This window comes from Aspergillus udagawae (genome assembly GCF_001078395.1).
Source record: "Aspergillus udagawae IFM 46973 DNA, scaffold_9, whole genome shotgun sequence".
In the NCBI taxonomy this organism is placed as follows: Eukaryota; Fungi; Ascomycota; class Eurotiomycetes; order Eurotiales; family Aspergillaceae; genus Aspergillus; species Aspergillus udagawae.
Window position 1 is genome coordinate 1487087 of NW_025091272.1, and position 13322 is coordinate 1500408.

The following is a 13322-nucleotide window of genomic DNA, read 5'->3' on the forward strand; positions in this document are numbered from 1 at the left end:
ATGGTATTAGTCCGCGAATCCTGCCCTGTTCTGCCCAAGATGGCCTTCAAGAATGGGCTGAGTGAACGCCTCGATGAGCTGCGCTTCCCTTCCCCGCGATCTCCTCCCTCCGAGTCCACGTTCCCTGGCTATAACTCGCTATCTCCGGGCCATACCAGTTACGTTTCGGCCTTCCCACGGCCATCAGGCGATGTGCGCTCCAACCTCCAACGACGATTTACCACGGACTCGAGTAAGCTCTCTTCGTGGAGCTACTTGAACCAAGTTGGAGGCTCTTCTCAAGTTGCCGATCCACTAGATTTGCTCTCGTCGGTAAGCTTCCCATATCAATAGGCTATTGTATTTTGCCCAGTTTGGTCAGCGTTGCAGCCGGCCTTTCGATTATGTATTGAGTTGCCCCGTAGTGCTTGCTTTTCGTCCCATGTGCTCTGCTATTGTCTGTTCCTCGTCCCCCTATTGAACGTGCCCCACCTGCACCTCTGCTGCTACTGTAGTCATTCACAGTTGGTTACTATTTCATTCACCCGACCTCAATTGACCATGTTGAGTTATCGTACCCCGCGCATGGGGTCCATGCCTTGGGGAATGATGTCATTTTGAAATCCGCGTTCAGTGCTTGCTCTACTGGCATATGGTTCTGACCCTGTTGCAGTTCGAAAAGAAACGTCAGCATATAGAGTATATGCGTGAGCAGAGGAAAAGATTCGAAGAGGATATGAAGCTGCTGGACATGCAGCACGAGAAAGAGAAGCAAGAGATGGATCAGCTGGCCAGAGACTTGGCCAAAGCTGGGCTGTCGGGACCAGTCAGCGAGCCCACCACTCCCCCAGAGTATCGTGAAAATGGCTTTGCTGGTGCATTCACTCGCCCAACTCGCTTCTCTACCTCTAGTGTGACCTCCTCTCCCGGCTTCTTCAACGTCTTTGCACCTTCTCAAGTTGCATCTCCACCAAGTCAAACAACCCACAGCTCTGCTCAGACACCTACCAATCGTTTCTCTGTTCATTCGGTTCCTGGATCTCGTAGAAATTCTGAAAAGGAGGATTTTGGTCAAGAAACTGCGTCTCCCTTTCGTCCTGGACCTTCGTAAGTAGTTGGTTCCCACTTTTCCACACATCTCGCTTTGCTGTTGCTGGGTTGCTTTGAAAAAGCTTGCTTTGGATAAGCTCTTCTGGAGTTCTCCACAAGATCTGGCAAATGGCCTGCATTCACGTATTGCTGGCTTAGCGTCCTTTTGCTTGGGATCCCTCACAAACGCTCATTGGCCCATGGCCTACTGCATCATTGTCAAATCTGGGGTAGCTGGCTGACTTCTTGTACCCCAGGATCCACCGCTATTCAATGCCCTCCACTGGTCTAGGATCACAGATTCGTCCTAATATTGCTGCGTTCAGCAACGCTTCAGGCCTGGACTCTTTCTCTGCTGCAAAGTACCTGTTCCACAACGAGGACGACAGAGCCACTGTGACAGAGGAGGATCGAATTCCTACCCCTGACATCAAGAGTTACCTCAAACTGACAGATCCTGACGACAAGTTCCCTACCCTGTCGCGCAGGAACGATTCTGGTTTGGTAAGTTTCTAGTGATTTATCATGTGCACGGGCTTTTTCTACGTTCTCCTTCTCCACACAGAGTTCCTTCTTCCGACCCCGCTCACACTCTGTGGTTATCATTTTTCTTTGTGGTTCTGTATCTGGTCGACCTTACTGATCATTATCCTTAGCTGTCTGCAAACTCGGACGCCTTGGATCTAGCAAATTCTCGGACTCCTAACCCAGAGACTTGGAATACACACAGCCGCCATCGCTCTTCCCACCAGAGCATGCCGCAGAACGCCCTAAACATGTTCCGTCTTGATCAGCTCGGAAACTCTACCAGTGAGAGCCACGCTCAAGCGCCCAACCCTGCTCGTCACATTGCGAGACACTCCCTGGAAGCCAACCTCTTCCACAGCCAGGAGGGAGGCCACGGAAATGTGGGTCCAGCCGTCTCAAGTCGTCCAACTTCGCTTCAGACATCTTACTCTACGAACGACGTTCCCACTGTCAAGGGCGACGGATTCAACCCTGCAATCACGCCACCCAAGGCGCATGCTGAGAGCTTTCAGCAACACAACACCAATCTGGGTAGGATCCCAACCAATTCCATTGGCACTCAGCAGAAGGACGCCACGCAACATGATGAGTCCAAGCCTCAGAACTCCCTGAATCATCAAACTACCTTGCAGGCTAGTGCTCCTCCTTTTGGGCCACAGCTTACTACTGCCGCCGTGAACCATAATACAGTTGCTCCGACTGCGATGACTGCGTTCCCCGCGCCTTTCTACGGATATGGAATCCAAGCATACATGGGAAACCCTGTCCCGGTTAACGGTCAACTTCAGAACTTCAACCCTGCCGCCCCCTTCGGTGCTTATCCTCCTTACGGTAACTATCGCCTGGCAGAAGGTCAAGCTAAAGGCGTCGCTACTCGCAGAAGCGGGGACGGAGACTCTAACCAACTGTCTCGCTTCACCAATTTTCCGCTGGAGCATTATCGGGGAGAACTGTACACCCTTTGCAAAGATCAGCATGGCTGTAGGTACCTGCAAAGAAAGCTGGAGGAACGTAACCCTGAACACGTTCAACTCATATTCGACGAAACTCATATGCATGTTGTCGAGCTAATGACTGGTTCGTCAAGCTTACCCTTCTTGCATCCGAAGTATCTTTTTGTCTTCTAACCTTTTCTAACAGATCCCTTCGGCAACTACCTGTGCCAGAAACTGCTGGAGTACTCCAATGATGAGCAGCGAACCGCTCTAATCAATAATGCTGCCCACCAACTTGTGAAGATAGCCTTGAACCAGCATGGCACTAGAGCTTTGCAGAAGATGATTGAATTCATCTCAACCCCTGAACAGATCCAGACGGTCATTCAGGCTCTACGTGATCATGTTGTGGAGCTGGTTCAGGACCTGAATGGCAACCATGTCATCCAGAAGTGTCTGAACCGCCTTTCTGCAGAAGACGCGCAGTTCATCTACGACGCCGTTGGAGGCAACTGTGTGGTCGTCGGGACCCATCGTCACGGATGCTGTGTTCTGCAGCGCTGCATTGACCACGCCTCTGGCGAGCAGAGGGCTCGTTTGATCGCTCAAATTACGGCCAATGCTTTTGCTTTGGTCCAGGATCCATTTGGTAACTATGTCGTGCAATACATTTTGGATCTTGCGGAGCCTCATTTCACGGAGCCTCTCTGCCAAGCTTTCCGTGGCAACATCCCGGCTCTGTCGAAGCAAAAATTCAGCTCCAATGTGATCGAGAAGTGCCTTCGTACCGCCGAGTTCCAGATGAAACGTCAGATGATCGATGAAATGCTGGCAGGAGCTGAGCTTGAGAAGATGCTTCGCGACTCTTTCGCCAATTACGTTGTTCAGACTGCGATGGACTTCGCCGATCCTGAAACCAGAGCTCGCATTGTGGACGCTATTCGCCCTATCCTCCCTTCCATCCGCCAGACTCCCCATGGCCGCCGCATTGCCGGTAAAATGATGGCATCCGAAGGCTCTGGTAGGGGAAGCGCCGCGACAAGCGGCCAGGTCACCCCCAACGAAATGAACTCTGCCCAGCTTCCGGGTCCCTTGCAAGGCCCTCAGAAGCCGTTCTTGTATCAACATAACCCATTCCCTGCTTCTACTGTTGGACCCCAGTTTGGAAATCAGAATTTCATGCCCGCTTCTGGATCCGGCTCTGTTTCCAATACCACCTCCGGCGGTGCTAGCGAGAACTCTTCCGGCATTTATGCCCCTGCTGCTCCGAACGGCAATCTCGGGGCTCAGAGCCAGCTGTACGCTTATTTCTAATCCTACGCTATTCCCGGATCGTCAGTTCTTGCTGGACGCACTGTACTCATATTGAGATGATGCTACGATCTTGATGACTTACGGCCACCTTGACCCAAGGTCAACCTGGGGAACATGGCTTTTGATACCACAGCAAGATATTTACCTCCATGCAATCCATCTGCATTTTGTGCTATTTCCTGATGATGTGATGCAGTTGATGACGATGCATACGCGTGCATTATGCCTTGTACTTTTCTGCAACACTATCCTGCATATTGGCCTCTGCTCCTGCAACTTGTCACACATGCATACAACATCTTTTATGACCCCCATATGTGCTTTTAGCTCTTCCATTCCGAATCTGTCTTTTTTGGCATTTTTCTTTGTTTTACTTGTGATATGGACGATCAATTGAGATTTGGCAGTGCAGCTGGTTAAGGAGCCTGGCTCCTCCAACCGCGCGGGCAGCGCAGTCGTTGGATCTGACATGAGGCTGGTCCCTGAGCTGGCTTCGTTTCTCAGAAGGAATTGTGGCTCTGGCAACATTCTCTATCTGTTTTTGCCAGTTCAGGATTTTTTTTTTGGTTGTCCTATCTCTGATTACTGCCTTTTTCTTTCATGCTTGTCACAATAGCACATTCGGTAGAATAGATGTACCCATACTCTTCAGCGACATATTCTTTACAATTACTCTTTCCCATGTACAAACTTGTAGACACCATTTCCGAGTTGTCTCTCTACATATAAGCGGTACGGAGCAGTGTCTTTTTGACGCCAACAGATGCACGTGACTTGGCATGTGAAAGGCTTCCGTGCGCGTCTTCCCGATCATTTAATTCAATGAGCTGGAGAGGTGCACAACCACATTATTTGCGTACGGCATACACCTCATTGCTTGAGCTTCAGAGTTTGGAGCGTAGGCAGCTCTCAATTATCCTCCCATTACCCCTATGCTCAGCGCGGACATTCTCCGGTCAATCAGTCAGCGATGGCCGTGCCGAGAGGTCCAGACCAGGCAGCTCGCCTGTCTTCTTGGAGTATGTTTGTTCTGTCTCGTTGAGCTTGTTATCCGCGCCAAGAGATGGGATCCATATTGCTTTAGGACTGACATTGCTTCTAGCCGGGGATATCTAGTCCTTCTACTGTTGTCGTCCACGGTATCTCCGCAACATGCAAGTCAACTATCGTCCGCGTCGTCCTCTCCGCCCTTGCGGTGCCACACGCCATTGTTCGGAGCACTGAGTGTATCACGGGTCGCCATCTGCTGACGAAGATTCTTTGGGCCACGCTGGACGCATTGGGGCTCAAGGATGAGTGGGAGAAGTTCGGAAAGGGCCGGTGCGAGCATGTTAGTACGCTCGCTGTGCTACTTGCCGAGTGCCTTGCTTCGAATGCCAGGAAGACAGAGAAGTTTGTGCTTGTGCTGGACGAGATTGATAGGCAGCGGGAGGCGCCGCAGACGCTTCTTGCTGCGCTGGCTAGGCTTGGGGAGGTGGTAAGTCGGTGTTTATGAGAGAATCAAGCGCTGTGGACGATGGTTGTTGACGCGATTCTTTGGCGTTGAGCAGATCCCCTCACTATGTGTCGTTCTGATCCTCAGCTCGACGCCGCGCCCTCTCTTCTTGCAGTCTGCTGCGGTCCCGCACGTCAGCTTCCCTCCCTACACGCGCAAAGAAGCCACTGCCATCATCCTGAACTCCAAATCACCACCAGTCTACGGACTCCCGCAGGAAACCGCCGCGAAGCTATACCCCCATTTTGTATCGGCCGTCTACGACTCGCTGGTCGGGCCCACGGCCAGCTCGATACCTACCTTCCGGTCAATATGCGAGAAACTCTGGCCGCAATTCGTCTCGCCAATCGTCGCCGGCGAGACGGCCCCGGGAGGCAATGAATGGGACTTCTCCCGGCTGTTGGTCAAGAACCGCGCGCTGTTCCGCCAGCAAGGCGAAGCAGCGCTGGTGCACCACATTGTCACCGAGGACTCCGCCCCCACGACCAACGGCTTCGGCTCCAGCCTCAAACCCTCGCTGACCGCAGCGTCTGCCCCCTCCCCTCTCCCTTCCCTCCCCTACTTCCCTACTCTGATCCTCACCTCCGCCTACCTCGCCTCGCACACCCCTCAACGCCTCGACACAATCTTCTTCTCCAAATTCTCCTCCTCCTCGCTATCAGCCCGCAACAAGCGCGCCCATCACAGACGACGCCTGAAGATCCTCTCGCAGGCGCAGGCCGAAGACGCCCGAGCAGCCCGCCAAGACCCCTCCACCCCAGGCAAGAAGGGCAAGAGACAGAAGACGCGCATCACAAAGTCCACGCTCGAGTCCGCCTTCGCTACCACCTCTGCTACTACCTCCGGCGGCGCCCCCGGTATCACCGGCCCGTCTACAATCCTCACTGCCCGTCCTTTTCCCCTGGAGCGCTTGATCGCCATCTACCACGCTATCGATCCTAATCCTCCTGCAAATCCTATCCGTATGACGGCTGTTGCGGATGCGATATACGCGGAGCTGGCTACGCTCCGGCGTCTGCGGCTGGTCGTGCCTGCGGCGGGTCGGGATAGCTCTAGTCGCATGGGGGCGGGGGCTGGCGGTTCGGGCAGCGGTAATACTACCTCTGACGCCGGTGAGAAATGGTGCGTTAATGTCTCCGGCGATTGGATTGGAGAGATGGCCAAGGGGATCGGAGTGGAAGTTGGAGAGTGGCTGGCAGGTGGATTGGACTGAAGACTGTCAATCGACTATCTGGGTTCATTCATTGGAGTCCCGATTGCTGGCTTATATCCACAGAAGCGATGTTACATCATAACTCATGATAATGCGACGACTCAGCATACAAATAGCCTAGATCTAGGCTCATAATATCCGGCATGGTGATGCCAATACACGGAGAATCTACCTACCAAACCCACTCATCAACAGTAGCACTAGAGCAGACCAGTAGAGTGGGGGTCTGAGGCCCATGCAATGACCCATCACCCGATTCAAACCGTAGCGAGGAAATAGGATCTGCGTATTGGTATTTCGTTAGAGGAGAAGAGACTTGTTCTCCAGTACGAAGGGAGAACAATTGAACCTTGCGCTCATCGGAAGCTATTGACACAGGATTAGTAGGCTTCCCTGAGTTCAAAAAGGTCAGTAACCTCACCGCTTGCCAGAAGCCCAAGTTCAGGGCTAATATCAAAGTCGGGGATGACTTCCGGTGAGAAGTCGGAGAATGAGAGATATGGCCTAGTCGAAGTGTGACGCGGATGATTGGGCCTTGGATTGCGCTGTAGGCCGTTATGTGCGTACCGGATGTCGTACATTTGAAGCTATAGGTAACGTATTAGCTTGATTTGTCTTGAAAAGGGAGGAGAGTGAAGTCTTCATTTTTAGGACGGTGACAAAGACATGACCGAGGTGCGTACCGAGTTTATACCTGCCACGACAATTCGATACGGATCAAGGTTCCTGATCTTCGTGACTGCATGGGGATGTTGTAGACGCGTTGCAGTCCCCCCGCTGCGGAGATCGTGAAGGAAGACGGTTGAGTCTTTCAGACCAGCAGCGATGACAGTCGAAGACAGCCATTCAACGCTAGTAACTAGTGCGTGAGAGGAATCTGTACGTCGATGGAAAATTGGCTTTCCGGTGGAGACATCGCTGGCGAACGGCTTCTTGGATAGAGTCCAATAACTTCCCAATCCTTCTAGAGTATACAGGCCGTCGGATGTGCCAATCGCGAAGAGTGCTTTGTCTCCCTCTGGACATGGTGACGAGCACCACAAGGATGACTCAGTACGAATGCGAATTGGATGGGCGACTAATTTGGGATGAACGTCAATCAACGTTCGCTCCCAAAACACTGCCAGCAGGGCACGTGTACATACAGAAAGCAGGCCAACGATAATCGCCGCCTTCACCAAGGTCAGGCAGCATACGTGGAGCGAGGAACGAGTCGCCATTTGGACCACTATCCATCGTGGCTCTAATCTTGTTAGCTGGTTGATCCCTTGCGGATTCCATATGGGCTTACAGCAAGTATCCGGTATGACTCAAGGAGATAGAAGAGAGCTGAGATTGTACAATGGCGTATAAGCATGTGTTTTACTTCACTGAATCGTTTTGGGAAGAGCGATAAAAACACATACTCTGTACGGCTCTCGAAAGAGCACTCGCTCCATCGTCCGATTATATGTCCAAATCTCTTGGTCGGTGTCTGGAAAGCATACTCTGACGGAAGTGTCAATGAAGAGAAAAGCGTCAAACCGTATATGAGAGCATTAACTTACGAGACCGAAGATTCACCACCACGGTGGCCACCTGGGGAAGCAATCAGCGCAGGGAATAAATGTACGGGGCCGGGGCTTGAACTCACTAGCAATAAGGATGCCAGAACGGTTGTTACGTAGCACATGCTTAATGGTGTAATCACTTGGCCACGGTTCAAATCGATGTAACTGTTTTCGACTGATTTGGCTAGCATACGTGAGACCTTGTTGCTCTTGTCGCAAGGGCTTTGATATCTGTTGCGCTCCGATTTCTCGTTCAATTCCGAGAAGGGGACTTCGCACGAACGGTGACCTTCTGACTTTCTCCTTTGCCAGTCTCCGACCGAGGTGGACTTTCCTCTGGCGTTTCTAGCAAATAGTAAGTTCCATGGTCCATCTGGAAGCTTAAGATCAAGTCTACAACCTCATGCTCGACCCGTTTCCTCTTGACTGCATCCTTTGAGTACTGTGCGCCTGGGGCGACTTTATGATTGGCCTGGATCTTGAAATATTTCTTCTTCTCGGGATCTGTATGGTATCAATGAGAGTTCAAGTCAAGAGCCCCAGCTTGCAGATATAACCTTTGACTGTAGACCGTCATGAGAGAACATTCACGTACCATAGTAGAACCCTGGAATCTCCCGATTCATGGTGCCGAGCCAAGGATAGGCAACGGCCAGGACTATGACTTAACAATTAGGACTTCGGTTTACGCAGGGAATTTTCTTTGAATATACCCGAATTATGAAGATTATCAAGTGAAGGTGAGCTGAGCCCGCCGAAGCCACAGAAATAGCGTTTTCATGGAGTGCAAATTTGCAGAAGTGGATTTTTAGCGATGTTAGTTTTGTTGTAGCTTGACTCTCAGAGGAGCATGCATGTATCCCCAGAAATCACTTTATTCAAGTTTATTTGCTGGCTGTGAAACTTCTCTGATATAGATTCATCAGAGGGAGCTGTGTGCCCTTGGCCGCAATGACGTCCACAGCAGAAGCCCGGTTACGTAAGCGGAGGTTCTGTGGGAGGATCCCCAATTGGCGGAATGGAGGTGTCAGTACTATTTCCTCAATGCGATCCATCATGGGGAAAGGTTTTCATTTAGAACGTACCTCATTCTCTATGATCGGTCGCTTATGATGACCGCAAAGGGTTCTCCATACATGGGTCCTTGGCAGCAAGACGAGTCTTTCTTACACTGCGTTCGACTGCAGCATCAGAGATTGGATCGAGGATCTGTCGACATGATTGCAATGGCTTCAATAAGCGAGAAGGGAATACGGTAAATCTCCTGTTTTGTACTTCAAATGCAGTCTTTCATTCATATTGCCTCGCTGGTGCTCTTTTAGATGTGTTCCTATCATGCTTGAATCATAGGTGTCTGCAAAATTAACTTCTCCATCGTCGAAACAAACTACAGAGTATTTAGCTTCCAGACTGAGAATGGACACATATCCCCACTCAAATCGTCAATGGAGGCATTGCGTGCATGTGAAGCTCAATGTAAGGATGGAAGAGTCAGGCGGTAAACTAGGTTTTAAAAGAAACTGGACACAGAAACCGGATGGTTAGACGGGGCCTTCGCGAGGAGGTAATAAAACACCTGATACTTGGCCGATTCAGCTTCTCCATCCTCTCCTGCTTCACTCATAGCTTTAAACCCTCATTTTCTGCCTCCTTGATTTAACGTTGCGAAGAAGGAGACGATGGGGCCCTTCCTTTATTTGCTTAACGTTGCTTCCTTTCCTGAATGGGATGGCTGCACCTTCCTCCATGAATCCCATCCTCTGTGGTGTCTTGTTTGGGTGGCTCTGTGAACACCTACTTCTACTCGCTATTAGAGACGGTTCTTTAAGCTCTATCGTTGATTGTTCCACGAGTCATATTGTGTACTTCTATACGTTATAGATCTCAATCTGTCTACTTTTTCTACTGTCTTATCTTTTCACTATGGTCGGTCAGTTCGGTAGGGACCCTCTTGGGGCCCTTCTGAACCAGGAAAACACAGTGCCTGTTCGCCGGCTCAGTGGTGTGAACACCAAAAGCCCTCTTGTGGCCAGCATGCCGGATGAGAAGAAACCGATCCCTACAGACGAGGACGATGATGAAGATGCGGAAGAGGAGAACATGGACGCTCTCATTGACGATCTCCAAACAGTGGACGGTGACGTTGACATGGATGATGATATAGCCATTGACACAGGTGTCATTACTCGTCGTGTTTCCGATGAGATGCTGCAGACAGACCCAGAAAAAGGTCTCAGCGAAATCGAGGCTCAGCATCGACGGAGAAAGTACGGTCCCAATAGGATGAAGGAAGAAAAGGAAAACCTTCTGCTCAAATTTTTGTCCTTCTTCGTTGGACCTGTCCAGTTTGTAATGGAGGTAACCATGCTGCTTATGTCAATCACTTCAGAAAGACGACTGATTCTGTGCGCACAGGGTGCTGCTGTCTTGGCCGCCGGGCTTCGAGATTGGGTCGATTTCGGTGTCATATGTGCGCTTCTTTTGCTCAACGCATCTGTGGGCTTTATTCAGGAATTTCAGGCGGGATCTATTGTCGATGAGCTCAAGAAAACACTCGCTCTCAAAGCAATTGTCTGCCGCGAAGGTCAGTTCAATGAAATTGACGCCGCGGACATCGTGCCTGGAGATATAGTCAGAATCGAGGAGGTATTGTACTACCAAAGCTCCAACTTTAGATGAACGATGAGCTCTGCTGACTGGAGAAGGGCACAATCGTACCGGCCGATGGCCGGATAGTGTCGTCCAACCTTATCCAGGTGGACCAATCTTCGATCACTGGTGAATCTCTGGCAGTCGATAAACACAAAGGGGATACCTGTTACGCATCGTCTGCCGTCAAGCGTGGTCGAGCAATGATCGTTGTTACTGCCACTGGTGATTATACCTTTGTCGGACAGGCTGCCGCATTAGTTAATGCTGCATCCTCTGGATCAGGCCACTTCACTGAAGTGCTCAATGGTATCGGCGCTGTCCTCCTTGTCCTGGTCATCATAACCTTGCTTGTTGTGTGGGTTTCGTCTTTTTACCGCTCAAATGGCATCATTACGATACTCGAGTTCACCTTGGCCATTACTATTATCGGTGTACCTGTCGGTCTCCCTGCCGTTGTCACGACTACAATGGCGGTAGGCGCTGCGTACCTAGCTAAGAAACAGGCCATTGTGCAAAGATTATCGGCGATTGAGTCTCTGGCTGGTGTCGAGATCCTCTGCTCTGACAAGACTGGCACACTGACCAAAAATAAGCTATCATTGTCAGAGCCATACACTGTTGCTGGGGTTGAACCGGACGATCTCATGTTGACTGCTTGCTTGGCTGCCTCGAGGAAGAAGAAGGGCATGGATGCCATTGACAAAGCATTTTTCAAAGCACTCCGACATTATCCGTGTGCAAAAGCTGCGCTTACGCAATACAAGGTGCTGGAATTCCATCCATTTGATCCAGTTTCAAAGAAAGTCACGGCTGTAGTGCAGTCGCCCCAGGGTCGCCGAATGACCTGTGTCAAAGGCGCTCCTCTGTTCGTTCTCAAGACCGTCGAGGAGGACCATCCCATTCCAGAGGAGATTGATACCGCATATAAGAATAAAGTCGCTGAATTTGCAACTCGCGGTTTCCGTTCGCTTGGGGTTGCTCGCAAACGCGATCAGGGCAGTTGGGAGATACTCGGTATCATGCCATGTTCCGACCCTCCACGGTACGATACTGCGAAAACTATTAGTGAGGCGAAGAGCCTGGGCCTCTCGATCAAAATGCTAACCGGTGATGCTGTTGGAATCGCTCGAGAGACTTCGCGTCAACTTGGACTCGGCACCAATGTGTATAACGCGGAGCGGCTCGGTCTTGGAGGTGGAGGAACAATGCCTGGATCAGAGGTGTATGACTTTGTCGAAGCTGCCGACGGCTTCGCGGAGGTCTTTCCGCAGCACAAATACAACGTTGTGGAGATTCTACAGCAACGTGGATACCTTGTGGCAATGACGGGTGACGGCGTCAACGATGCCCCTTCACTCAAGAAAGCCGATACTGGTATTGCTGTTGAAGGATCCTCTGATGCGGCGCGCTCTGCTGCTGATATTGTCTTTCTTGCTCCCGGCTTGTCTGCCATAATTGATGCATTGAAGACTTCACGTCAGATATTTCACCGCATGTACGCATATGTGGTGTATCGGATAGCCTTGTCGTTGCACCTCGAGATTTTTCTCGGCTTGTGGATTGCAATCTTGAACGAAAGTCTCAACCTACAGCTCGTTGTTTTCATCGCCATCTTTGCTGATATTGCCACACTTGCCATTGCCTACGATAACGCTCCGTACTCCAAGACCCCTGTGAAGTGGAACCTCCCCAAGCTATGGGGTATGTCTATTCTTCTTGGTCTTGTACTTGCCGCAGGGACTTGGGTTGCACTTACCACTATCATGAACAGTGGCGAAGAAGGTGGCATCATCCAGAATTTTGGAGAACGCGACGAGGTTCTGTTCCTCGAGATATCACTGACCGAGAATTGGCTCATTTTCATCACCCGTGCGAATGGGCCCTTCTGGTCATCAATGCCTTCTTGGCAATTGACAGGAGCCATTCTAGTTGTCGATCTCGTGGCTACGTTTTTCTGCATATTCGGTTGGTTCGTCGGCGGCCAAACCTCGATTGTTGCTGTTGTCCGTATCTGGGTCTTCTCGTTTGGTGTTTTCTGCATCATGGGTGGCCTTTATTACCTGCTGCAGGGCTCGACGGGCTTTGACAATCTTATGAATGGCAAAAGCTTTAGCCGAAGCGTGAAACAGAGATCTCTCGAGGATTTCGGTAAGTTTACCTGCAGTCACTCTATTGATCGTGCATATGAGTAACTCCAACCAGTGGTCTCGCTTCAAAGGGTCTCAACACAGCATGAGAAGAACAACCCTTGAAGCTGTCTAGGATCGATTTCCCTCCCTTTATACAATTTCATGCCTTTTTGCAGCACCACTATAGCATTTCTGGAAGGCATTGTTACCCAGCGGTCTCACAAGTTATACTTTCACTCGAGGCCATTTGATGGAGCCTCTCTTCCCTTGGTGTTCAGCCATGATTCAGCTAGTCTCACATTGTTTCAAATTGTCGAATGGTTACGGTAGTCAATAGACAAAATTGCATGTCCGCTAGAAATTGAAGGTATTATCCATCACAGGTTTCTGTTGTGAATCCGGATAGGCAAAAGGCAACTCATCCTGTATCTCTCAATG

The 13322-nt window shown here is 50.6% G+C and overlaps 4 protein-coding genes across 4 annotated transcripts; 3 read left to right on the forward strand and 1 right to left on the reverse strand.

The window, feature by feature from the left end:
- Aud_010753 (putative RNA-binding protein) lies at positions 1-3845 on the forward strand (the record flags this gene model as incomplete). Its single annotated transcript, XM_043295584.1, has 5 exons — positions 1-312; positions 653-1086; positions 1326-1572; positions 1725-2673; positions 2737-3845. The coding sequence occupies 5 exons, from the start codon at positions 1-3 to the stop codon at positions 3843-3845; spliced, it is 3051 nt and encodes a 1016-aa protein (XP_043151519.1).
- Positions 3846-4777: 932 nt separating this feature from the next.
- Aud_010754 (origin of replication complex subunit 5 family protein) lies at positions 4778-6553 on the forward strand (the record flags this gene model as incomplete). Its single annotated transcript, XM_043295585.1, has 3 exons — positions 4778-4864; positions 4948-5322; positions 5396-6553. The coding sequence occupies 3 exons, from the start codon at positions 4778-4780 to the stop codon at positions 6551-6553; spliced, it is 1620 nt and encodes a 539-aa protein (XP_043151520.1).
- A 172-nt stretch (positions 6554-6725) lies between these two features.
- Aud_010755 (uncharacterized protein) lies at positions 6726-8729 on the reverse strand (the record flags this gene model as incomplete). The annotated part of the gene is made up of 10 exons (XM_043295586.1): positions 6726-6919; positions 6975-7140; positions 7237-7631; positions 7699-7796; positions 7845-7882; positions 7960-8041; positions 8101-8131; positions 8187-8448; positions 8504-8607; positions 8699-8729. The coding sequence occupies 10 exons, from the start codon at positions 8727-8729 to the stop codon at positions 6726-6728; spliced, it is 1401 nt and encodes a 466-aa protein (XP_043151521.1).
- A 1297-nt stretch (positions 8730-10026) lies between these two features.
- Aud_010756 (plasma-membrane proton-efflux P-type ATPase) lies at positions 10027-13007 on the forward strand (the record flags this gene model as incomplete). Its single annotated transcript, XM_043295587.1, has 4 exons — positions 10027-10461; positions 10519-10749; positions 10809-12903; positions 12958-13007. 4 exons carry the CDS (start codon positions 10027-10029, stop codon positions 13005-13007), a joined length of 2811 nt encoding a protein of 936 aa, XP_043151522.1.
- Between the last annotated feature and the right edge of the window lie 315 nt (positions 13008-13322).